Genomic DNA, 26,629 nt, shown 5'->3' with positions numbered 1-26,629 from the left:
AACATAAGGCCATTTGATTTTGCACAATGTCTTATTAAGACAGATTAGTGTATGTTTATATACTCAGGAATGAGCAGAATTAACGTTTGTTTTTGTGTTCTGTCCCCTTCCCTAGCATTACAACACCTCCCTCCTTGCCGCCGCAGCAGCAGCAGTTTCAGATGACCAAGACCTCTTACACTCGTCTCGGTTTTTTCCGTACGCCTCCTCGCAGATGTTTCTCGATCAGTTAAGTGCAGGAGGCAGTACTTCTCTGCCAACCACCAATGGAAGCAGTAGTGGCAGCAACAGCAGCCTCGTGTCTTCCAATAGCCTGAGGGAGAGCCACGGCCACACCGTCACAAATCGGGGCAGCACAGACACAGCGTCCATCTTCGGCATCATACCAGACATCATTTCATTGGACTGATGCCCCTGCCCTGCGGCTCCCATCCCCACCCCAGAGTAAATGGACTTGGCAGAAAGAAGAGAACTTTGTGCTCTGTTTTACCTTATTCTGTTTAGAAAAGTACACAAGCGTGTTTCTTTTTTTCCTTTTTTTAGGGAAAAAAATTAAAAGAATTGTACAGAGAACAAAACTATATTTTCAGTTTTACTTTTGTATATAAATCTAAGACTGCCTGTCTGATAAAACACTTGTTTTAAAAAAAAGAAAAAAAAAAAGAAAGAAAAGAAAAAAACAAGCACCCACAAACCACCTTCAGTTCATTTTTTCTGGATTCTGAAGATTTTCATCATTTGTCCTATGGTTTCGGTTTTATTTTACTTCAGACAAATGGCATTATTTTATTTGCAAGAACATAAAAGGAACTGCATGTATGAAGTTTTAAATTGTGGGCTTTTCTTTGTTGTGGGGAGGGGCTGGGGGAAATAGGTTTAATTTCCATTTGCTAAAAATGACAGAGTTGAATTCTGTGTGTGTGTGCATATTTTATCCAGCTTTAAGTTATAAATCTCATCTGTCCCACTGCATTCCCTACGTATTTTCAGGACATAGCTCGTGGGTGTGCGTGTTCAGTGTGTGGGTCTGTGTGTATTTGCTTGTCATTACTGTTCCTTCTCCTCCCCAGTTTGCATTCAGTTGATATGTCAGTTGCCTGCTTCTTTCAAAGTGCTTGGAAGGCCTTGAACTCACATGTAAACATCTTTACCACCTATGCATGTTCTCCATCACGTATTCTCTCTTATTTGCTATACTCCCAGAGAAAGTCTTTTAGAGATAATGGAACAAAGCTGTCAGGGTAAGAGGTAAGAGTAGGCCTAGCAGACCTGTGAATAATACCCTTCAGTTCTTTATTCTAAATCTGGATTGCCAGCGAGTAGTGTGTATTTAAGCAAAGTCTGTGAGCACCTGCTTTTTTGGCCACAGGGTAACAAGTTTTCATGTAAGATCTTCATACCAAAGTAGGAAGTACAAGTAGTTTAGAAAGCCTTGTTGCACGTCTTTTGCAGCTGACAGAGGTCATGTTACATCACATCAGAAAAGAAAGATGGACAGTCAGTTATCCTGAAAGTCAATTCTGCTTTGAAAGGACAGTGTACCACACATGTCGATCTTAGAAATCTGCTTTTTGATAAACAGTCGAAATTCAAAATGGGTTGGATCCTTAGTCATTTTTACTCTCTGGTTCTGAGTGTACTCATTTTCTGAACCTGTCTACCTTGTTTGTTTTATCTTCATCTTTTAAAGACAAGCATGCCACGGGAAAGTCACTGTTGGGAATTCCTGGATCAGCCTGATCTCTTCTTATTAATAATGGAACATGTAAATATATTGAAAGCTGTTTGTCAGGAGATGAGTGAGGGCTGGAGGGTAGGAAAAATGGTTCTGTTTGTGTCCTAGAATCCTCATGAGAGAAGGCAGTAGTACTTTCTCAAGTGTGGGAAATATTTTTCTAGCTGATTGAGGATGCAGGTTTAACAGAAAAGATAAAGAAGGGACATAATGATTGCCAGTTTTCCAGACGGTTTTTATATCACAACTGTTAATGCCAATGAGTCGTTGTTAGAGCTGATGAAGGACCACTCTTTGTGTATAAACTTGTCTTTTTAAACGTTGCATTGGTAACAAAATGACCCACTTTAATCCAGGTAGAATCCAAGATGGCTGTATCTTCAGTTGTATGCTAAACTGAATGGTTCACATGACTGTGTGGCATTAAAAATAATGTCTGTTTTTACAGCATCTCTCTGCCACTAAATTGTTGACTTGAATTTCGGGCAAAAAAAGTTGGTGTTGATATGTATATGTGTGTGTGTATATATGTATTTATAGACATATGTGTGAGTGACAAGTGAGTTATATGGTCTTCCCCTATGCATGCATATTCCACACATAAATGGCTGAGTTCTAGTCACTAAATAATTGCAATAAAAAAAAAAAAAAAAAAATGGATTCATTGTCAGTTAAAACAGGAAATAGTTTTGTTTTTTTAATGCATCTGGTATTATGGTGAATAAATACTTTAAGAATTCTCATTGCATATTAATTTAGGTTATTATCTAATAGTATCATAATTTGTGTTTAAATTTGGGTTGAGGTAGAAATTAAATTGTGGGGAGTTGCTTCTGATTTAACGTTAGATTAGGACACATATTTCTATTAATTCAACTACCCAAGGTAAGAGGAATAGTTTATTTTTTTTTTTTTCCTTTTTCTGTTGTTGTTAGTGGGTCTCAAAACTCTGATCAGTAACTGTATGTGATACTGAATTACAAACTCTTTAAATGATCCAGTTGAAAACCCTTCCGTCTACTTTCTTTAGCCCAGTTTTGGTGAGGGTTAATTAGTTTCCTGCGTTTTACCAACCTAAGGGAAGAACAGATAATGTCTGTCCGGTGTCTATGGTCATGTCTCCATGGGAGAAGTAAACCAAACGTCTTTTTATTTTAGCTCATTCCATTCTGTGAGGCGTTAACGTTTCTTTCAGTTGTCTACTGTCCAGAATGTTGTATTATTAGTATTTATCACTCTGTTGGTCTCATGGTTGATACCAGTCAGTGACTTTCCTATAATTAGTAGTAGAGTCGTGCACTGCATCTTTACTTTCTGATAAAAAAGCTCATGGTCGTTTCACCTCTGTTTCCCTCAGCCCATCCTCAGTCCCCACCCCTGCCAGTACTGACATGCTGTCTGTGGACAAGTAGCAGTTCTCAGAACCTTAGGCACATTGGCACAATTCCCCTTGCCTTGGTCTTTCATAGTAAGTGTGCGTATGTTTGTATATGTGTTTCTGTACAGTACTGTGTGTGTGTGGTGTGTGCGCACACATCTTTGATGAAACAGCTGTTTGAGTAGCAGGGTTGAAGTGGCTTTTAATTACTTTGTGGGCATTATTGGACACCTTTTACAGCCATCTGAACTTTAACCGTGCCGTATTTGCTTGGCTCATTTATTTTGAGCATTAAAATTTTTCTACTATTAACTTAGGCATTATCACAATTCTGTATCATCACCGACTTAGGAAGAATTCACCTAAGCTTTTGACAAATGTGATTTCTTGGCAGATTTTCCTTTGAGTCAGATGTCTGAATCTGAAATTGTATCCCAATTTTAAATTAATAACTGTAGGAAGCATATTGTTTTTTTTTTTAATCAGTTTTAAATACATAAAATATTTCAAGATCTTTGAGACTTTAAAGCCTATTTGAAATTATTTTAGTAAGAATTTTACCAATATATGTTGAATTCTGTTTTTTAATAAAACACAAAGCTTAGATTTCAGAAAGAGGGAGGAAGAATAGCTGGTGGTCCCAGAGTGTGCTGCTGTTATGTATATAAACAGATATAAAAGTTACCATAAATTCCATGAACTTAAAATCTGTGATTCATTGCCTTAAAACTTTCTCTCTTAGAATTTCCATACCGCATGCCAAACCAGTAAAATGGCTTTTAAAAATGTATAGTAGACCAATGTCAGTTTGTATAAAAGTACCAAGTGAAAATATTTATTACATGCATTGGAAAAAAAAAATTGTTTACCTATTGAATGTTACCTGTTTATGTAGAGCTCTTTAGATGTAATAAAAGAAAAGCCTTCAGTTATAATTTGTCTTCTGTAAAATATACTGCTGGGTGTACAAGGCAACAATCCCTGTGAGAAAAGTGATCATGCTCTGAGCTTCCAAAGCACCTTTCATCCAGAGATTTCAAAGTATGACAAGTAACTGATTCTTCTGCAGTACGCTTTGAGGTAAGTGATAAATATACCGCAACCATTTCCCCTTCTTACGGAAATATGGCTAGTTTTCTAGCAAACCACAGCATCTGTTTGGTTTTAAACGCTGAATATCTGCAATTTGAGTGCCAAGAGCACTGTGGCCTTGTTAACAACACAAAGGGACAGGTAAGCCAACTGGGATTTCAGGAATAAGCATCAAACAAGGACAGAGGGGTAGTCAGGCAGCCTTTCCCGGGGTAGAGGCTTAAATCAGAATACTTCCCAGAATCTTAGACACCGAGCTGCTGAACACCCTCCACTGGGAACAGACATTCCTCAGTGAAGAGGAGCCCTGGGCTCTAAGGACCACTCCGCAGCAGCTGCGTGTTTCTGGTAAGCTATACTTTTTTTTTATACTTCAGATTCCTCTTAGGCAAGTGAAATTAATAAAGCCTGCCTTAACACCATACTACAGAAGCCCTGGTGGCACAGTGGTTAAACGCTCAGCTGCTAAGTGGAAGGTTGGTTCAAACTCGCCAGCCACTCTGTGGCAGAAAGATGTGGCAGTCTGTTTCCGTAAAGATTTACAGCCTTGGAAACCCTACGGAGCAGTTCTACTCTGTCCTGTAGGGTGGCTATGAGTCAACCAACTTACAGCAGCAAGTTTCTAAAACCATACTGCCCAGTGATAAATTAGCACTCAGTGATAAATAAACCAACCCAAACCCACAGCTGTCGGAGTCAATTCTGACTCACAGTGATGCTACAGGACAGAGTAGAACTGCCCCATAGGGTTTCTAAGGAGCGCCTGGTGGATTTGAACTGCCAATCTCTTGGTTAGCAGCCGTAGCACTTAACCCTTATGCCACCAGGGCTTCCCAGCAATAGAGGTTTAAAAAAGCTTTTCAGGAAAGGACCCTTGTTTATTACTGTAGTCAGAGCTTGCTTTGCTTCCGCATCTAAACCATTCTAATCCTTGGTCTTCCAGATATGCTGTGCAGCATTTGCTTTCTAATGTCCGTGACAAGTTAAAGGTATAGGTTGCGGACCCTTGTGCCTTGCCTGAAGGTCAAATAGCAGTTCTCCGTGAGGTGCCAGCATACAAATTAAATAGATACGGTAAAAAGATACAACCCTGATACACACTTTACCTGACTTGAAACCATGCAATATCCCCTTGTTCTATTCAAAAGACTGCCTTTTGATCTATGTACAGGTTCCTCATGAGCACAATAAAGTGTTCTGGAATTCCCATTCTTTGCGATGTTATCCATAATTTGTTACGATCCACACAGTTCATTGCATAGTCAATAAAACAGGTAAACATCTTTCTGGTATTAACTGCTTTCGGCCAAGGTTCATCTAATATCAGCACTCACATCACTCATTCCACTTCCTCTTCTGAATCTGGCTTGAATTTCTGGCAGTTCCTGTCGAAGTACTGCTGCAGCCATTTTTGAATTACTTTCAGCAAAATTTTACTTGTGTGTGATATTAATGATACTGTTTGATGATTTCTGTTGGATCACCTTTCTTTGGAATGGCCATAATTTTTTTTTAATTGAACTTTAGGTGAAGGTTTACAGAACAAACTAGTTTCTCATCAAACAGTACACACGTTGTATGACATTGGTTAACAACCCCACGACATAGCACTCTCCCTTCTCAACCCTGGGTTCCTAATTACCAGCTTTCCTGTTCCCTCCTACTTTCCAGTCCCCACCCCAGGGCTGGTATGCCCCTTTAGTCTTGTTCCATGGGCCTGTTCAATCTTTGGCTAAAAGGTGAACCTCAGGAGGGGCCTCAATACTGAGCTGAAAGGTTGTTCAGGATCCATACTCTCAGGGTTTCTGCAGTCTCTGTCAGGCCAGCAAGTCTGGTGTTTTTGAGTTAGAATTTTGTTCTACATTTTTCTCCAGCTGTGTCCAGGAACCTCTGTTGTGATCGCTGTCAGAGCAGTTAGTGGTGGTAGCTGAGCACCATCTAGTTGTCCTGGACTCAGTCTGGTGGAGGCCATGGTAGATGTGGTCCATTAGTCCTTTGGACTAATCTTTCCCTTGTGTCTTTAGTTTTCTTCATTCTTCCTTGCTCCCGAAGGGGTGAGACCAGTGGGGTGTCCTAGACGGCCGCTCACCGTCTTTTAAGACCCCAGATGCTACTCACCAAAGTAGAATGTAGGACATTTTCTTTATAAACTCTGTTACGCCACTTGAGCTAGATGTTCCCTGAGACCATGGGCCCACAGCCCTCAGCCCAGCAATTCAGTCCCTCAGGGGGTTTGGGTGTGTCTATGGAGCTACCATGGCCCTGCCTTGTACAGGCTGTGCTGGTTTCCCCAGTATTGTGTACTGTCTTACCATTCACCAAAGTTACCACTTATCTATTGTCTACTAGGTGTTTTCCCATCCCTACCCCTCCCCACCCTCGTAACCATCAAAGATTGTTTCTTTTTGTATGTAAACCTTTACATGAGTTTTTACAGTAGTGGTCTCATACAGTATTTGTCCTTTTGTGGTTGACTTATTCCACTCAGCATAACGTCCTCCAGATGCATCCATGTTATGTGATGCTTCACAGACTCATCGTTGTTCTTTAGTGTTGGGTAATACTCCATTGTATGTATGTACCACAGTTTGATTATACATTTGTCTGTTGATGAGCATCTAGGTTGTTTCCATCTTTTTGCTATTGTGAACAATGCTGCAATGAGCATGGGTGTATATATATTTATTCATGTGATGACTCATTTCTCTAGGATATATTCCTAGGAGTGGGATTGCTGGATCATATGGTATTTCTATTTCTAGCTTTCTAAGGAAGAGCCATATCCTTTTCCAAAATGGTTGTATCATTTTGCATTCCCACCAGCAGTGCAGAAGAGTTCCGATCTCCCCGCAGCCTCTCCAACATTTGTTACTTTCTGTTTTATTGATTCGTGCCAGTAATGCCGGGGGTGAGATGGTATCTCATTGTGGTTTTGATTTGCATTTCTCTGATAGTTAAGAGATCGTGAGCATTTCCTCATGTGTCTGTTGGCCACTTGAATGTCTTCTTTGGTGAAGAGTCTGTTCATATCCTTTGCCCATTTTTTAAGTGGATTATTTGTCTTTTTGTTGTAAAGGTGTTGGATTTTCTTGTAGATTTTAGAGATTAGACCTTTGATTTGTAATAGCCAAAAACTTTTTCCCAGCCTGTAGGTTCCCTTTTTACTCTTTTGGGTGAAGTCTTTTGATGAGCGTAAGTGTTTAATTTTTAGAAGATCCCAGTTATCTAGCTTATCCTCTAGAGCTTGTGTGTTATTGCTTGTGATTTGTATCCTGTTAATGTCGTGTATTAGGGCCTCTAGCGTTGATCCTATTTTTTCTTCTATGAACTTAATATTTTTCGGCTTTATATTTAGGTCTTTGATCCAATTTGAGTTAGTCTTTGTATATGGTGTGAGGTGTGGGTCCTGTTTCATTTTTTTGCAGATGGACATCCAGTTTTGCTAGCACCATTTGTTAAAAAGACTGTCTTTTCACCATTTGATGGACTTTGGGCCCTTGTCGAAGATCAGGTGACTGTAGGTGGATGGATTTACATCTGGGTTCTCAATTCTGTTCCATTGGTCAATGTATCTGTCATTGTACCAGTACCAGGCTGTTCTGACTACCACAGCCATAGCTGTATAGTAGGTTCTGAGGTCAGGTAATACGAGTCCTCCTACTTTATTCTTTTTCAGTAGCGCTTTACTTATCTGGGACCTCTTCCCTTTCCATATAAAGTTAATAAGTTTTTCCACCTCTTTAAAGAATGTTGTTGGTATTTGGATCAGTATTACATTGTATTTGTAAATCGCTTTGGATAGAATTGTCATTTTCACAATGTTGAGTCTGTCTATAAGCATGGTATGTTTTTCCATTTATGTAGATCTTTTTTGGTTTTTTGCAGTAGTGTTTTGTAGTTTTCTTTATATAGGTCTTTTACATCCCTGGTTAGATATATTCCCAAGTATTTTGTTTTTTTTAGGGGCTATTATAAATGGCATTGTTTTCCTGATTTCCTTTTCATCGTTCTCTTTATTGGTGTGTAGGAATCCAACTGATTTTTGTATGTTGATCTTGTATCCTGCCACTCTGCTGAATCTATTAGTTCCAGTGGTTTTCTAGTGGAGTCTTTTGGATTTTCTTGTATAATATCATTGACACAGAGGGAGCATTTAACTTTTTCATTACCAATTTGGATGCCCTTTATTTCTGTTTCTGGCCTTATTGCTCTAGCTAAGACTTCCAACACAGTGTTAAATAGGAGTGGTGATAAAGGGCATCCTTGTCTTGTTCCTGTTCTCAAGGGGAATGTTTTCAGCCTCTCTCCATTGAGAACAATGTTGGCTGTTGGTTTTGCATAGATGTTGAGTAATTTCTCTTCTATACCTATTTTATTGAGAGTTTTTATCAGGAACAGGTGTTGGGCTTTGTTGAATGCCTTTTCTGCGTCGATTGAGATGGTCATGTCATTGTTTCCTTTTATTTATGTGGTAGATTATGTTGATTGATTTTCTAATGTTGAACCATCCTTGCATACATGGTATGAATCCTACATGATCATGGTGTATTATTTTTTTGATATGATGCTGAATTCTATTGGCTAGAATTTTTTTGAGAATTTTTGCATCTATATTCATGAGAGATATTGGTCTGTAATTTTCTTTTTTTGTGGTGTCTTTGCCTGGTTTTGGTATCAGGGTTATGCTGGCTTCATAGAATGAATTTGGAAGTATCGTGTCCTTTTCTATGTTCTGAAATAGTTTGAGTAGTACTGGTCTAAACTCTTCTCTGAATGTTTGGTAGAATTCTCCAGTGAAGCCATCTGGGCCAAGGCTTTTTTTGGTTGGGAGTTTATTACCTTTTCTATCTCTTCTCTTGTTATGAGTCTGTTCAGATTTTCAATGTGTGTTACTTTGGGTAGGTAGTGTGTCTCTAGAAGTTTGTCCATTTTCTCTAGGTTTTCAAATTTGTTGGAGTATAGTTTTTCATAATACTCTGTTATGATCCTTTTTATTTCAGTTGGGTCTGTTGTAATGGCCCTGATTTCATTTGTTATTTGGATTATTTGCGTTCTCTCTGGTTTTTCTTTTGTCAATTTGGAATGGCCATAAATTTGGATCTCTTCCATTCGGTTGGCCAGGTAGCTGTCTCCCGAATTTCCAGGCATAGATAAGTGAGCACTTCCAGTATTGTATCCATTTGGTGAAACATCTTGGTATTGTCAATTCCTGGAACTTTGTTTTTTGCCAATGCCTTCAGTGCAGTTTGGACCTCTCCCTTCAATTCCGTCTGTTCTTCTTGATCATATGCTACCTCCTGAGAGGGGGAACATCAACCAATTCTTTTTGGTACAGTGACTCTGTATTCATCTTTTGATGCTTCCTTTACTGTTCAATATTTGCCCATAGAATCTTTCAATATTGCAACTCGAAGCTTGAATTTTTTCTTCAGTTCTTTTAGCTTGAGAAATGCCAAATGTGTTCTTCCTTTTGGTTTTCTAACTCCAGGTCTTTGCACATTTCATTATAATACTTTACTTTGCATACTTGAACTTGCATATCAGCAATAAGTTAACATCATGATAAACGGAGAAAATATCGAAGCTGTCCACGATTTCATGTTACTTGCATCCACAATCAACACCCATGGAAGCTGCAGTCAAGAAATCAAATGACATGTTGCATTGGGCAAATGTGCTACAAAAGACCCCTTGAAAGTGTTAAAAATCAAAGATGTCACTTTAAGGACTAAGGTGTGCCTGACCCAAGCCATGGTGTTTTCAATGGCTCCATATGCATGTGAAAGCTGAACAATTAATAAGAAGACCTCGAGGACACCTTTGCGTTACTGTGTTGGTGAAGAATACTGAATATACCATAGATTGCCAGAAGAAGGAACAAATCTGTCCTGGAAGAAGTACAGCCAGAATGCTCCTTAGAAGGGAGGATTGCCAAACTTTGTCTCATGTACTTTGGATATGTTATTGGGAAGGACCAGTCCCTGAGAAAGACATCGTGCTTGGTGAAGGTCAGTGAATAAAAGACCCTCAGTGAGATGGATTGATACAATGGCTGCAACAGTTGGCTCAAACAGCCCATTGTTGTAGCAGTCATTGTGAGAATGGCACAGGACGGGGTAGTGTTTGTATGTTGTTGTACACAGGGTCGCAATAAGAACTGAACTGATGGCTCCTAACAACATGAGGTGCCAGAGTCTAACCAGCTCTCAGGTGGATTCACAATGAAGGTAATGAAGCTTAAGCACCATGATTCCTCACTTGCTCGGACCTCTTCCAGGATCCTGGGAGCAGCCTTAGCAATTCTGCATTTCTATTTTTGTATTCTTAAAGAAGGCTGCCAAATCACGTAAGCCTCAGACCCCACAAAAACCCGGATCAGCCCCTGGACCATGGAACCTGGGCATCTGAGATGGATGATCACTTAGAAAGTGTTGGGGACATTTACTACCTGTCCCTCCACCAAAACCCTTCTTTGCATTCTGGGGAATTCATAGTCATTCCCATAAGCAATTACAACACTGGGAAAATAAAAGGATCTCCTTTCTCAGGAGGAACCACACAGCATGGTGAGCTATTTGCACTAAGACTATGAGGGTCTTGTTCCTGCTTTGCTGGTGCCCGGCCCTTAGTAAAGATTTGTCTTTTATTAGCTTCCAGGACCCTCAATGGCTGCAGTAATGAGCTTAAACATAGCAACGATTTTGAGGATGGTGCAGGACCAGGCAGCATTTCGTTCTGTTGCACACAGGGTCACTATGAGTCGGAACCAACTCAACGGCACCTAACAACAACATAACCTCCCAAAAGGCACACCCCTCCTTGATTTGGTTTTCTTCTGCTTTAGCCACTTAGACACCATTAGACAAAGGCACAGCCCAGAGAGCCAAATTTTGATACATATAAGGATGAAAATCTCTACTTAGATCTCCCTCCCTTCCATCCTGTATGCTGACAAGTTTGACGAATGCACAGCCACCTCTGAAGCTCAGGCAGTACCAGCCCACAACACGTCCTCGCTGCATAACTCACTCAAAGCCAGTTGAGCCGGAGGGGTCTGGAAGGACCAGTGCCCCCCAACAGGTTTCCAGGTCTCTTGCTGTATCTCTGGCCATGGCTCCAGATTCAAGTAGCTCCACAGCCAGCCCTGATACATACCCTTACCTCTTTTCAATTGTCCTGGGAAAGGGGCTTGAAGCCATGATCAGTTTGGCCCACTTGAGTCAACCATCCTAGTCTCTTGAAACTCTGTCTGATAACAGAGCCCAGGAGAGAGCTCGGAGTTCTAGGAGTGTCAGAAAGGCCTCAGGAGCCTTCAGGGCCTCTGAGTGCAAGATGCTGCATCCTCTGGTTTCCTCTGTGTGGGGATGTGAAGTCAGCTCGCTCCTCCCACTGTTCAGCAGACGCGGCCTCATCTTCACACAAATGTTTCGCTCTATGCTTCGTGTCTGTGAACAAATATCCTGCACTGTATGTCAAGATGAAAGTGAGAGTTTGTAAGCGGCCCCACGCTGCTGCAAGAAACGTTGCCATAAGTTTTGTTTTTGTGTTTTTAAATGTTCTTTGCTTGTTGCTATCTGTCAGCCAGTATTGGCTTTTTTCCCCCCAGAAGTATGGAAGAGGATTCCAACTCATAGCGACCCTATAGGACAGAGTAGAACTGCCCCGTAGGGTTTCCAAGGAAGGCTGTAAATCTTTACAGAAGCAGACTGCCACATCTTTCTCCCTTGGAGTGGCTGGTGGGTTCGAACCACTGACCTTTTGGTTAGCTGCCGGGTGCTCAACCACTGTGCCACTGTGCCACCATGGCTCCTCCCTGAGGTAAGGGGTAGGAGTCCCACTTTAGTCAGGATCCTGAGGCCTTGAGGGGTGAAGTGATGTGGCTAGCCACACAGCTGGGAAACGTAGAGCCAGGACTGGAACCCAGGCCCAACTCCAAACCAACCACAGGCTCTTTCCATGTTTTAAAGTGCTGGACCAAGGGAAGTTCCTAAAATCAATACAAATCATTGATGAAAGACATGCTAATGTCAGAGCTGAAATGATTTATTTCCACTGCCGGTTACTATCTGCTGCAGTCGGGTATTGTCAGCTTGCCGCTGGTCTGCCGTCTCCCTGGAGTGAAAGGAACACTTTTTAAAAATTCATCAGTCTGAGTTTTCAGGCCCGGGGAAGGCTCCATCATGCCCGTCCTCACTCAGTAGTCCCTCGGGGGAAGGGTAATCTTGTGGATGAACTCATCGTACTTCACTTTGCCATTTGGTTCAATGTTTGCTTCCCTGAAAAGTTCGTCCACTGCAATAAATCACAAAGTTTTCAGTTTGGCTTTAGCGTCATGTTATAGGACGTGGAGTTCTTTGGGGGCTGGGGCTCCCCAGAGGTTTTCCCTGCATGCCCAACTGACTCTTCTTGTAGACCAAGAAGTAAACCAGCAAACAGAAAGGGACGACCCACCTCCATCCCCTTAGAGACCACCCAGTGCAATTTTGAGCTAAGTGGGGTAGGGGAGTGTGGTTAGGTTTCAGTCCCTGAAGCCACTCTATGCTTTTTTTTTAAGAAAATATCGTACCCCTTTATCTTTATTTCCGGGAATCTCTGGCCTGGTTTTCAACTCTCACAGCCTAGCCTCTGAGAACCTCAGAAGAAAGGACACCCTCCGCAGCTGCACCCTGGGCCAGTCCAGCCCCAGCTCTGGCCTACCCTTGACCATCCTGCCTTCTCTTACACGTCAGCATTTCCCACCGCCCCTGCCCCCAGACCAAGGGGGGACTTCGTGACAAGTGGTGTCTGCTACCATCACCTCATAAAAAATAGTGTGTTTTGGGGGTGTGGGCAATATAAGGGAAAAATAAATCCCACTTTGTCTAAAGCTCCAAGACTACAGAACTGCCATTGTTTTCACGCGTTGCTCAAAAAAAAAAAAAAAAAAAAATCACTTCATTTGCTTGTTTCTTCTGGTTCTGGATTCTGGGACCAAATAGTAGCTTATCTCAGGCCTTGGCACGAAGCCCTGTTTCAGCCTGTATATCTCCACAGCAACCTCTTCAGGCCGACTCACCTTTGGCTCTTCCGAGCATCCTCGCCCCCCTGCAAAAACGCTCACCATCCTATGGGACCCTGCCCAGCCCTAGACGCTCCCAACACACACAATTCTGGGCAGTTAGAAAATATCCTGCGCTTCTCTGCTTAACCATCCTTGAAAGTGTAATTACTGTGTTCTGTGCCTAAGCTGATACCCAGAGATAGTAGTTCTGGGTATTTTTAGAAAGTTGAAGAGCCTGTAATTTATCTTATTTCACAGAGAAACTTCTACCCATCAGTCTGTTGGTTACACTGTCCCCAGTGGATGTGCCCAACGCTAGCTCCAGCTTTGGCGGGGGCTAGCTCCAGCTTCGGCAGGGGGGTCCCAGCACCCCTTCCAGCCAGTCCAGGCTGTCAGTGCCGCCTTCTGTCCAGAAGAGGGCACATCACTTTAAAGCCAGGTGCTGGAGCCTACAAATGCCATCTGGGTAAAATGGCAGTGCACTGTCTCCTTTTGAAGAACCAGGGTGCTCAGATCAGCCTATTTCCAGGCCTTGGAAGGGAGTCCTGCCTGGTAGTAGCCTTCCGCAGCTGCCCCAAGAATGCTTAATAAAATTGAAGATTTTCTTTTGCTCACTCAGGGTAGAGGACTCCTACTTCTGGTATCATCTTTCTGTCCCCCACTGCAAGAGGAAGCGAAACCTGTCTCCTGGCTTGTCTGGAACATATTACCAGTTTCTTTGAAATGTTTCTTTGCTAGTTAAACAAATGACAGCTGTAGGAAAATGGTGTTTGCTTTAGACAGAGCTCATTAACCACAAGAATTAAGACTCTGGCTGGTCCTATATGCAAACACTAACCCCTGGTACATAAAAGGCCAAGGTGTCTTCAGAACCTAAGAGGGAAGGAGAACCCATGTTTTCCCCTGTTCACATGAAAACAGCCACAATGAAAGTCGAGATTGTGATCTCTGCCAGCCTGAAAAGGCGGGGGGGAGGGAGATGAAGTTGCCTTCTGTGGGGCTATTTTTAATTGCTGTGCACCATGTCTTTGTGACTGCAGATAAAATCTAAACAGGCTGATTTATAGAAAGCCTTGGAGGGAGTACTGTAGCCTCATTCCACACTTAGGAAACTGAGGAGGTTAAGAAACTCATCTACAGTTCCCCAGAAAGTGGGGGTGGGGGGGTGGGGCAGATGCAAACCTGACTCCACACCTGTGCAACCCCTCCATAAACCCCCGCTTTAATGAAAGGCCACAAGTTCACTCAAAATGAATCCTTTTCCCTCTACCAGCTGTGTCCTAGCCCCAGCCCTACCACACCAACCACAGGCAAGCCAGGTGACCTAACTAGAAATCTCAGCCTTTGGAAGTCGGTGGAGCTTTGGGAGCAGACCAGGGATGGCTTCTATGGCAGGACCCAGGGGCTAGCCAGGAAATGTCCCCTCAGGCTGGAAGAACACCCACAAATGGCCCAGCTTTGGGGTCAACCTTTTCAGTTTACAAAGGGCTTTCCCAGAGGACCCAGGGCCCTCTACAGCAGGAGAAGGCATGCTGGGTTTCTGGAAGGTGTGAGGGAAAGGCCTCCTGGCGGGGCTCCAGGACAGCAGTACTTGTCCCACTGTCCCGGCAAAGGCTACCGCAGAGTCCCCTTCTGAAAGAGCTTGTACGGCTGAGTCATGAGGAAAGGGACCAAAGGAGCATCTAAATTCGGAAGCTCTTGGCATCGGCAGCAACTTCAGAGGACAGCTGTGCTGCAGGGCTTCGAACTGGTTCAAACCGGTTCAGTTACGAACGATGAAGCAAAATTGGAACAGACTTGAATTTTTAAAATTTGGGTGAAGCAGAATGAGAACCAAAACAGGAAAAATTATGGGTCAAAGCCCTGGAAGGGGAGACTCAGAATAGGTGTGTGAGCCCTTTCAGGAGCCTGATTTGTAAGACTGGATTATTGCCAGGACTGTGGAGCGCTACACACATTCAAAGGCACCATGGCCGGCCACCATCTTTCAGTGGGGCACAGCTGTTTCCATCTCTGTTGGCCAAGAGATTTGGTTGCTATGCAACGTGCATACTGCCCTTGTTTTCTAAGAAGGAGATTAATTTTCTAGTAGAGCTTCAGCCAGTAATTTTTCTTGTTCTGGTTATTATTCACTTACATTTTAAAAATTCGAGTCCATTCATGCATTGTCGGCCATGACTGAACCAAGCAGAACCATTTCAAAGCTCTGCTGTGCTGAGGGAAAAAGGCCTGAGATGGGAGGAGGGATTAGGGGGAGCCTAAGAGATCTGCATTTAAATCCCAGCTCTGCTACTCACAAGCACTCGCTTCACTTCACATCCAGTCTTTATCAGTATAAGGTGGGTAGGAGTCCCTGAGTGGTACAAATGGTCAATGCAGTCAGTTGATAACCAAATGGCTGGAGGTTTGAGTCCACCCAGAGGTACCTCAAAAGAATGGCCTGGTGATACTCTTCTGAAAAATCGGCCATTGAAAACCCTATGGAGCACAGTTCTATTCTGACACACGGGGGGGTCACCAGGAGTCAGAGTTGACTCGATGGCAACTGGTTTTATAAGGTGAGTAACAGTGCTCACAGGGGTGTTGTAAGCATTATATGAAGGCCCGCGCTGAAAGCTTAAACACAGGGCAGGGCCCAAGTAGATGTTCCCACCACATGCTATCTGCGTCGAACCCTCCTGGCAGGGTTTCCTCAGGTTCCTTCACCCTGCCCCTCCCCTCTCACCTCCAGATCCTCCAGGGCCCCGGGTGAGCCCCAGCTCTTCCCCCCGGGCTCCGGTCCAGAGCCCCCCAGTTTGATGTTTGGTCCCAGTCTTCTGTGACATGCATCAACTGTGGTGGTCTACACCACCCAGGTAGCACTGATTTGGCTCTAGTGTCCCCTCCCAACTCCCTACTCCAGCTGTTGGGTGACAGGGTCCCAGGCTGTTACCTTCCTTGTAGGTGAGCTTCTCCCCCAGTTTCATGAGCTTTGACCGCAGCTCAGATGCCATGATGTAGCCTTTCTTCTCCTTGTCTGCCATCAACATGGCCAGGAGAATTTCTTTCTTTGGGTCTTCTTGTTTCATTTGCACGTGCATAATGGTCAGGAAGGTAGAGAAATCCAGCTCTCCATTTCTGTCTAGGAAACCCCCAAACACAGCACAGTGAGCAGCCTGAAAAGGCCAACTAACTGGCCTCCTGCCCAAGTCTTCCCAGCCAGCTCAGGTGCCAGCTAATTCAGGAGGTGCCATGACGGCACCACTGGATCCACTGGACTGGATCTTCCCTATTTAATCCTCCCAACAGTGCTCACTGATTATGGTTACCATCCACCTACTAATGAGACGGAAGCTCAGAGTGTGTGGTATCTTCCCAAGCTGTGGCAGGATCAGGAGGTGGCACCCCCACTCCTTTCCCGCTGCTCCCCTTCTGCCCTGAACTGCAGGAAGGACGCCCACGTGTCCACCCCGCCTAGGCCAAGCTCCATGCTTCCCTTGGCAGCCCTTGCAGACAGCCACGAGGATGGACGGATGACCCCACCTGAGGCCTCAAGCCCCAGTCCCAGCCTGGGTGGCTCACCTGCCTCCCGCCCGCCCCTGCAGCCTCCCCAGCGGTGCCCCTCCCGGGAATGCCTAGAGGCTGCTGCCCAAGCCATGCCGGAAATCAGATCTTCCGCCTGACTGCAACTTCCTGTTTGCAACCACCCCCACCACCGGGAGCTGGAAATGGGCGCTCCCAGGTACCAAACCACTGCCCATCCTATAATCAGGCGCGCTGTCCAGGGCCCAGCCTGGCCCGCCTGCGGATGGGCCTCTGCAACGTTGCTGCAGCCGCTCTGTCGGGGCCTCCGTAACCTTGGCAGATGGTGATCAGCCGTCCGATAGGCGGGAAAACTGAGGTCCAGAGACTGACAAGTGGCCGCGGGCTCCGGGTCAAGTGCTCTTTCCAGGCCATTGCCTCCCCCTGGGCCAGTCCCCCCTTCCTGACTGTCCCAAGACCACAGCAAACAGCTTACTGCCCCCCCCGACCTTTTTTTTTCTTTTTTGAAACTTAGTGTTTGTTTCCGATGATAAAAGTGCAGTACGTTCCCATTGTGGGAAATACAGGAAACCACCGTGAAGGGAGTGAAAATCCTTCACACTTCCATCACCAGAGGGAACCACTTGTAACTTTTGGGGTGGGTTTTCCTCCAGATTTTTTCTGGCAGTAGTGCACAGTTTTTAGCAGGTCAGGCTTTGGAATCAGAAAAACCCGTTCCAGTTCTGGTTCCACCACTGGCTGGAGAATTTGAGCAAATTACTTAAGGGCTGTGCGCCTTGCCCTTCACCACACAGTGGGACCAGGACAGCGCCTACCTCATAGGGTGTCTGAGCCTAGCCTGGCACCTGGCAAGTATTCAATAAAGGGAAACTTGCCTTTAAAAACAAAACTAGGACCACCCCGTTGGCTCTGTTTTTATTATAGGTTTGTGATAAACTTGTTGAAATGCAGACCCCAAGGTCCTCTCTGCACTGGGGGTGTCAGTGGTTGCTGTGAGGATTTGAACAAGCAGAACCATGCTGGACCACCTGGCCAGGTGCCTCCATGGCTCAGTCTTGCCACCTGCCCCTCACACTTCTGAGCTTCCACACAGTCCTCCCACTGAGCCCCTCACCAGGCCCTCAGCTACCGGGCTCAGGGCCCACCTCCCAGCCCAGGCTGCCTCTCACTCACAGCCCGCACTGGCCCAGGTCACTTACCTATTTGGTGAGTCTGGAGGTGCCGCTGCACTTCCCCCGGTGTGGGGCTGGCCCCCAGGCACCTCATCACCACCATCAGGTCAGTGGCTTTTATCTTCCCCCTCTGCTCCTTGTCATACAGGGAGAAGCACTCCTTGTACTCTGCGCACAGCCCCATGGGAAAATCAGCACTGCTCCTTCACCCCTCCGTCCCTTCCCCTCCTCTCCCCTCCCCCCTTCTCCCAGCACCTTCTTCCTCTCCCCTTTCTCCTCTCCTTCCCTTCCTTTTCCCCACACCCTCCTCCTCCCCTCCTAAGGTTGCCAGATTTAGCAAGTAAAACACAGGCCTGTCAAGCCAAATTTAATTTCAGATAAATGATGAATAACGTTGTAGTGTGTCCCAAATATTATATGGAACATACCAGACATGTATTTGTTGTTTATCTGACAGACAGATTTAATTCGGTATCCTGCATTTTCTCTGACCTCTACCCCCTCCTCTCCCAGTTTGCCTTCCCTCCCCTCCCCACTCCCTTCCCTTTCCCCCTCCCTCTGCCTTTCTTCCTCTCTCTCCCCTCCCACAGCTGAAACCACAGTCAAAGCTCCCCTGCCCTCCAGGGCCTGTCCAGGGAGCCCAGGAGCCCAGGCAGGACGCCCAGGCTCCCAGGGGACCTTCGCAAACCACAGTTTATCTTGGATAACAGTGCCTCTGAGTTACTTTGAGGACCAGAAATTCCCTCTGGGAAGGCCTGGCAAAGAGTGGTTGTCACTCCATAAACCGAAGAAAAAAAAAAGAATCAAACCTGACTCCGACTCATGGTGGCCCCATGTGTGACAGAGTAGAACTGTTCTATAGGGTTTTCCTGACTGTCATCTTTAAGGAAAGGAGTGCTGGTGGCACACACTTAAGTGCTCAAGCACTCAGTTTGAACCCAGGCAAGCAGTTCTTTGGGAGAAAGATCTGCTTCTGTAAAGACTACAGCCTAAAAACCCCTATGGGGCAGCTCTACTCTGTCACATGGGGTTGCTGTGAGTTAAAATCAACTAGACAACAATAACAACCTTAACCGAAGCAGATTGCCAGGGCTTTCTTCCGTGATGCCCTAGATGGGTTTGAACTGCCAACCTTTAGTAGCCCAGCGTGAACTGTTTGTGCCACCCAGGGACTGCTCTCCCTCCACAGATGATGATTATTATTACCACAACTGCGAAACTTCTGGAGTCTATTGCTCCAGCCCCCTGCTTCCAGGCTGCTGAACACTTAAACTGTGTCGGACACAGGTGCTGGACCTGTTCTTAAAGACTTCAGGGTGCACTGTCAGAAAGTCCTCCCAGGGTCTGACTGCAATCTGGCTTGCTGCTTTTCCGCTGAACTGCTTTTTTCCTAGTATTGGGTGGAGATGAAGTGGAAGCGGCTGCCAGAGCTAAGGCCTCTCTAGAGCCACAGACTCACAGCCCAGCAGTGCTGGCACTCTGGAATCTACATCTTGAGCCTCTGGCTCCCCACGCTGGGGGCAGAGTAAATCCAGCCTGGGAAACAGGAAAGACCCCATAGCCCCATGGGCAGAGATTCTGATTCAGGAAATGGGGTACGGCTTGCCATCAGAATTGGTTAAAAGCTCCCCAGGTGATTGAATTGACAGAAGGAGCCCTGGTGGCGAACACCATTAAGCTCTTAACTGTTAACCTAAAGGTTGGCAGTTCAAACCTAGCTGCTCCTATAAAGATAACAGCCTGAAAAACCGTATGGGACAGTTCTGCTCTGTCAAAGGAGTCACTATGGGTCCTCAGCAGCACCTAACAACAGGTGATTCTAATCCAATCCCATTTATTTTCCCAAAAAGGCAACTGAGGCCCACAGGGTGAGGCCACTTGCTGGAGCCTCACGGTGAGAATCCTGCTGGCCCAGGCCCTGGACTCTGCCCCCTCGTGATGTCTCTTCTCCTTCCTGCTTCTTACATCACCAACGTGGTTCCTCAGCGGCCTGGACCTTAGCTGATAATAACAACAATAGCAATGCCTGCTGAGCACTTTACCCTCTGGCCCTCATTTGATCCTCACAACTAACCTGTGAGGCTGGTACTATTATTGTCTCCATTTTGCCGATGGGACAATGAGGCGTGAGCCGCTGAAAGCCTGCAGAGCCACCTGCAGCTCAGCAGCCTGACTCGGGGAGCACTGCCCACTAGGCACCACTGTCTCCTCTGTTCTGGGTCAGAGGGTCACCAGAGCACAGTAGTGTGGGGAGGAGAGACTGAAGGAAGCCTCCAATCTCCCCATCCCCCCGCCCTGCTGGGGCCCTTATGTTCCTTAATTAAAGCACTCAGGCCTCCCCACCTCCTCCTGGGTGGCGGGCTTTCCAGTCTAGGATTTCTGAAGGGCCACCAGCAAAAAGCAGCAGTCCCAGTGGGGCTTAGAGACAATTATTGGCCTTTGTGCATGCAGAGAGGCTGTGGTGGGAGGGCCCCCACCTGCTCTTTCAGAACTTTCCAGAGCCTGGGCTTTGGAAGGAGCCCTCGTGGTGCAGTGGTTAAGAGCTCGGCTGCCAGCCAAAAGGTTGGTAGTTTGAATCCACCATCTGCTCCTTGGAAACCCTGCAGGGCAGTTCTACTCTGTCCTGTAAGGTCCCTATGAGTTGGAATTGACTTGATGGCAATGGGTTTTTTGGTCTGGGCTTTGGAACGGGCAAACCAAAGACAGGACCAGGTGGCAGGGGCTGGACCGGCCCCAGGGAAGCAGGACCAGAGCCCAGCCTAAGACCCCACCTTTGGTTCCTACAAAACCTAATTCCCTCCAAGAGGCATTGGCCTTGTAACCTCACATCAAAGAGACAGGTAGAGGACACCCACATATAGGGCTTAAACTCAGCCCTCCTCCTGGTACAGCTCCTAGGGACCCTGGGACTCTCGTGGCCTCCCACCTTGTCCTTCTGTCTGGATTTGCCCAAGGGCAAGGAATGGGCCCACTTCTCTGTGCTCAACCCAATCCTATGACTATCGTCCCCACTAACCAGTGCTGGAAGCCATGGTCACACCCTTGGCCAGAATCAGATCTGACTGTACAGGTGGGCACACCCCCTCCCACCCAAGCCCTGCATCAGCAACTGGGGGCCACTGCCCCTCACACTGGCAGGGCCGGAGCTCAAATGGAGGCCACCTCTCATATGTCTATAATGTTCAAAGTTCTAAAATCAGGCTAACAAACTGATACATTAAATACCGTCTATTTTTTTTTTTTTTTTTAATCTTTCTACCTTGAAAGAGACCTTTTAAAGGCCTGGAAGGCCAGATCTGCACTGAAATAACCAAGGGGCCCCTGAATACTGGCCCCAGCCTCCCGTCTCTGCCATCAAACATACTAGATGGTTTAATACTTTTGTTTGTTGTAGAGTACCTGGATGGTGCAAATGATTAAGCCTTGGGCTACTAACCAAAAGGTTGGGGGTGTGGACCAACTCAGAGGCCCCTTGGAAGAAAGGCCTGGTGATCTGTTTCCAAAAGTTCATAACTATGAACACTTTACCGAGGACAGTTCTACTCTGACACACATGGGGTCGCCATGAGTCAGAATGGACTCGATGGCAACTGGTTTGTTTTTATTTTTGTTTGTTGTTCAGTCAAACGTGAACCCCATGAGGGCAAGGACTTTGTCTTTCCTGTTCACTGCTGATTCTTTAGTGCCTACAACAGGCTGGCACAAAGAAAGGATTCAAATACTTGTCGGATGAAAGAAAGAATCGGGTTAAAAAACTGAATTAAAAAAAAAAAAACTTTAGGCCTTCTCTTTGAAAATGCAGATGTGCCAGGGCAGGAAAAGCTGTCCCCAAAGGCCTAGGACAACACCAGTTGTGTGCAGGTGAATGTTTAATGAACAGTTCTGATGGGAAACCAAACCAAAAACCAAACCCAGTGCCGTCGAGTTGATTCCGACTCATAGGGACCCCTTAGGACAGAGTAGAACTGCTCCATAGAGTTTCCAAGGAGTGCCTGGCGGATTTGAACTGCCGACCCTTTGGTTAGCAGCCGTAGCACTTAACCTCTATGCCACTGATGGGGAAGTGGGTATATATAAATGTGTTCATAAGTTTATTATGGATTTTACCAACATAAGGGATGAAGTCCTTGGGTGGTACACATGGTTAATCGAAAGGTTGGAGGTTCAGGTCCACTCAGAGGTGCCTCGGAAGAAAGGCCTGCTGATCTCCTTTGGAATAATCAGCCTTTGAAAACCCTGTGGAGCACAGCTCTGCTCTGACACACGTGCGTTTGCCGTGAGTCAGAATCAACTCTCCCCCAGGGACATGGAGCACAGAATTTATGAATAATAATAAAATGCATAGTATTTTTTCTTATAAATTACATCTAGTAACTCAATAATCACAATTGAATTTTGCTGACCTCTTGTATCTGTAGCCAACTTATAGTTGTGATTCAACCATAATTTGACAGATGGTGTTGATGCCAACGGAGTCTCCCAGTGAATATACTGTTATTAAATCTGGCATATGAGCTACCGTTAAACTATTTTTCACCCTTTACAAATTATTCATTAAACTGAAACCTTTTTCACAAGCTTCGGCACTGCTGATTGCAATAGAGCTATCTTTTTAGCTTCTTAATAGACGCAGGGATTGGGATATTGTTTGAGTCCCCCGTATTTAATAATGGCTGGGTTTAACAGCTAGCTCCACACAAAGCTCCTGAAAATGGACCAGTCGGCTCCAGCACATACCTGGTGGTACCTGTACCAGCCCAGGGTCAGGCTGGGACACATGCCCTCTGTCCCTCACTCACAGCAGCCTGGTAGGGTGGTATTACTCTCCCTATTTCACAGATGAGAAAACTGAGGTTCAGGGGTGACTGGACCCCAGGTCCTACTGCCTCCAAAGCCCCTGTTCTTCCCTCTCCAGCAGGCTTCCCTGTCCAGTTTTTCATTTATTTATTAAACATTTGTGGAGCGGGTCAGTGAGCCTCAGAACGGGGCTAGCGGGTAAAAGAGGGGATGCTGAGGCTGACAGCTGGACTCCACCCCTGACCCACAGAAGAGGGCCCTCTGTCTGGGCCCTGTGCTTTAAAAGGTCCCGCTCTGGCTTTGGCCCTCCTCTTGGAGCAAGGAGCCCAAGGAGTCTAAGGAGGGTGTCCCTCGAAACCCACCCCTCCACCCCCTGCCCTTCTAGACCAAGCTCTGATACCTGGGACTGTGGAATCCCTGCCCAGGTAACTCTTAACCCACTTCCGGGGGGGGGGGGGTGGGGCTGAGGCACCACAGGCCTGAGGTGACTCTTTGATCCTATTTCCAGTGGTTGGGGAAGGTCTCAGTGAGAAGGCGACGTTTCAGCAGAGATCTAATGGGATGGGATTAATAAAGGCGGACTTTTTTATCAGGCCGGATGGCTGCCCACTGCTGGGATTGCTTCAGGGGCACAGCCTGCAGGGGCAGCTGGCAATGCCTCCCTCAGGCTCCAGGATGGGCCTCTCCCACCAGGGGCTCCGGTACTTTAGCCATGCCCCGGGGTCTGGGCCCCTGGGTCCTGTGTGACCCAGCCCCAGTCAGGTTCTGTGTAACCCAACTCTTCCGTTGGCCTTGTGGAGGTGGAACTACACACCAAGGCCAACTGAAGCCTGGCTGGGGCCGGCAGGTCAGGGAATAAAGTGCTCACACCGAGCTAGGCTTGACAGCAGGGCAAAGGGGACCTCAGAGATCACCTAGTCTTACACCCATTTTACAGATGAGGAGACGGAGGCCCAGAGAGTGGAAGTATCCTGCCTGAGGAGGAAGACCTGGGCTCTCTCCTCTTTTTCAGGCCTCATCCTCAGCTGCTTAACAGTCTTTCCATCCCCTTACTCCCTCCTTCCAAAGAAAAAAATACTATCAGTTTCTGGAGGAAAACCTAGTTTGCTCTCTCTCCCATCACCCCTGCTTGTAAGCCACACTGACAAATATAAAAACCACAGTTCTAACTTTGAGCCCTATCCCCACCTCCACTGAGCCCAAGTCCCCTGCAGCAGCCACCCCTTGCCTGTGGGTGGGCCCAGTATGCCCAACAGCTGCCTTCCTTCTACCGATAAAAAATGAGCAGAGCCAATTGCTTAATGAGACCCATATTTCGCTGTGAGTTGCTAATTAAAGAGCAAACACAACCTACCATTAATCTGGTCCTGGGAAAGAAACTTGGCCTGCAGCAGAGAAGGCAACAGTCAGGGCAGGCCCCCATTAAATCGCTCCCCCTACTCCAGCCCCATCAGCCAGCCAGGGGCACATGGACCCTCACTCACCATCGGTCCTGGGCTCTGGGTGCCACCCTGGGCTCCTGCTCTCAGACCGGTGATCTCCGTTCCCTTTCCTCCCAGCTTCAAGGTGAAAGTCCACCAAGTCAGGTGGAGGCCTCAGTAATAAATCCTCGTTGCTATGGAGACAGGGCCCAACGCCACCGGGGGTCAGATTCCACTTTCCGGTGCACAGCTGGTGCCCCAGTCAGGGCCTGGGAAGGCAAGGAGGCAGGCTTGTTTTGAAGGAAGCAGGACCACAGGGGGCCCTCCCCAGACTGGGGCGCCCCTGCCCTGGGAAGCTGACACTTTGTAGCTAAAATGACAAACAGTGTTGTTCCTTCCTGGGTGTTATGAATGATGTGTGTCCCCACAAAAGGCGCGCCGAAGTCCTAACCCTTGCACTGGTGGATGTGCCCTTGTTGGGGAAAAAGGGCTTTTCTTTGCAGATGTTATCAGTTAAGGAAGTCATACTAGAGCAGAAAACCAAAACCAAACCCGCCGCTGTCCAGTCGATTCTGACTCACAGTAGAACCGCCCCGCAGGGTTTCCAAGGCCGTAAATCTTTATGGGAGCAGAGGATTCCAACGCAGAGTAAATCTTTATGGGAGCAGACTGCCACTACTTTCTCCCAAGGAGCAGCTGGTGGGTTCAAACCACTGACCTTTCAGTTAGTAGCCAAGAGCTTAACCACTGCACCACCAGGGCTCCTTGGAGCAGGGCGGGTCCTAATCCTAGTCCTTTCTGAGCGGTATTTTATAAAGAACAGGACAGACATGGGAAGAGTCACACCCAGAGGGCAGCCCTGTGACGACGGAGGCCATGCATCCACAGGCAGCCAAGGAACGCCAAGGGTCGCCCACTCAGCAGACTCAAGGAGAGAGGCGTAGGAAGGTTCCTCTCTGGGAGCCCCTAGAAGGAACCCTCCGCACCAGCTGGTTTGGACTTCTAGCCTCCAGAACTGTGAGAAATTGAATTTGTGTTCTTTAAAGCCACCTACTTTGTGGTATTTTCTTATGGCAACCCTCGAGGACAGAGTGCCCTGGGCACCCTGCACCCCAAAGAGGTCGGTGAAACACAGAAAGGGGGTGCTGGGGTGGAGCTGGTCCTGCCCTACCCTGCACCTGCCTCCAGGGGACCTTCTCTCTCTCCTGGGACCAGACTGGGTGGGGAGAGGGTACGCTCCTCCTGTGCCTGGTGCGGGATGAGCAGTATATTTAAGGCTCAGGAGACATATTTTGTACGCAAGAGTGAAATCTGTTCAAGACAGCACATCTCAGAACTACATGTCTCTGATTCCGAAGCTGCGGAATGCGGTACTGTAGAAAGGTCACAGACTTTGGGGCTCCCAGATTAGGGTTCAAATCCTTCCTCTGACCTGACTTGCTGAGTAACCTTGGTTGAGTCATTTCTCCTGTCTGTGCCTCAGTTTCCTCTTTGTGCCACATTACAGGGCTGCTGAGAGAATCAAACGGCCAGCACACACCTGCGTCAGTTCCCTGGGGGCAGGGATGGGTGCCTGGGCTGGGGCCTCCAGCCCCTCAGGGGGCTTGGAGGGAAGCCTCCTAGATGGCTTTTCTTCTTTCCCATTCTCTGACTTCTTTTTTCTTCTTTCCCATTCTCTCACTGCCGAAACTCCACCTCTTCCAGCAGAAGCTGCTGACACCCCTAATTTCCTCAGTGGTTTGTGCTGCTCCCCTTCCTCACAAAGGAAGCAAGGGCAGGGCAGGGGTGTTTCCCAGAGCGGCTGGGCTGGGCAGGCCTGTGTGGGCTCTAACCCTCCATCTCTGAGGTCACAGATCCCCATTGTGGGGCTGGAGGCCCTTGCCCGCAGCTGTCTGGTTTGTCTGTGGGGCTCTAAAGCCAGAGTTCTGCCAGGCCACCAGGTCTGGCTGCACAGGTTGTGCCCTGCCTAAGGGCTCCTGGACCAGGGGTAAGAGGGTCCTGGCGAGGAGGTGCCTTGGGCCAGAGGAAGCGATAGCTCTTTAATTTGTACAAAGGAGCGTGGACTGGGGGGCTTGCCTTCAGTCTTCTCTCTCCCTCCCTCCTTCCCTGACCACCTCCATGCGGAAAGTTCTCCTCCTACAAATTGTGTCTCTTGATTTACCTCTTCCCCTCTGTTCCTCCACCCTGGGAATTTCAGTTTGAGAGTTCTGACTCCTCCCTATGCGGTGTGAGAAGGAGGAAAGGCTGGCCCCCCCGCACAGAAGGCAGGAGAAGGAAATGGCAGCCAGATGGGGCCTTGGAAGGGCACTGGGCAGAGCCAAGCCTTCTGGGGAAGCCTGAAGAGAGCACACTACAGCTCTGTTGGCTACACTCACACAGTCTCCCTGTGTTTGGGAAGGAGGGTCCTAGGGGGAAATAAGACATTTATTTCCTTGAGTGGTTTAGGTCAGTGCTGTGCCTGGGGTTCTTGTG

General features: G+C 46.8%; 3 protein-coding genes across 4 annotated transcripts in view; 1 reads left to right on the top strand and 2 right to left on the bottom strand.

Annotated features, from left to right (window-relative positions):
• Positions 1-4,048, top strand: part of PIAS1 (protein inhibitor of activated STAT 1) — a 138,101-nt gene extending 134,053 nt beyond the window's left edge. For both annotated transcript variants that reach the window (XM_003418380.4, XM_064267339.1), the window contains exon 14: positions 116-4,048. In XM_003418380.4, coding sequence (XP_003418428.2) covers positions 116-409 — 294 coding nt within the window. In that variant the 3' untranslated portion in view covers positions 410-4,048. The remainder of the gene's footprint in view (positions 1-115) is intronic.
• On the bottom strand, positions 2,618-24,327 carry CALML4 (calmodulin like 4). The gene is made up of 5 exons (XM_023558370.2): positions 24,221-24,327; positions 24,091-24,121; positions 17,967-18,107; positions 16,178-16,366; positions 2,618-12,497 (listed from the first exon to the last, which is right to left on the bottom strand). The coding sequence occupies exons 1-5, from the start codon at positions 24,221-24,223 to the stop codon at positions 12,400-12,402; spliced, it is 462 nt and encodes a 153-aa protein (XP_023414138.1). The 5' UTR covers positions 24,224-24,327; the 3' UTR covers positions 2,618-12,399.
• The window catches only part of CLN6 (CLN6 transmembrane ER protein), a 22,574-nt gene continuing 20,200 nt past the window's right edge, over positions 24,256-26,629 (bottom strand). The window contains exon 9 of the mRNA XM_064267340.1: positions 24,256-24,426. The gene's annotated coding sequence lies outside the window, so the exon portion shown is untranslated. The remainder of the gene's footprint in view (positions 24,427-26,629) is intronic.

Source organism: Loxodonta africana, chromosome 13 (assembly GCF_030014295.1).
Source record: "Loxodonta africana isolate mLoxAfr1 chromosome 13, mLoxAfr1.hap2, whole genome shotgun sequence".
NCBI classification, from domain to species: domain Eukaryota; kingdom Metazoa; phylum Chordata; class Mammalia; order Proboscidea; family Elephantidae; genus Loxodonta; species Loxodonta africana.
Note: the sequence above shows the minus strand (reverse complement) of the source record. Positions and strands in the feature narration are given on the sequence as shown.

Coding starts and splice junctions, on each gene's coding strand:
- CALML4 (XM_023558370.2), bottom strand. Junction 16,367..17,966: donor CCTCCAGACTCACCAAATAG/GTAAGTGACCTG, acceptor GGGGTTTCCTAG/ACAGAAATGGAGAGCTGGAT. Junction 12,498..16,177: donor GAAGCTCACCTACAAGGAAG/GTAACAGCCTGG, acceptor GATTTATTGCAG/TGGACGAACTTTTCAGGGAA.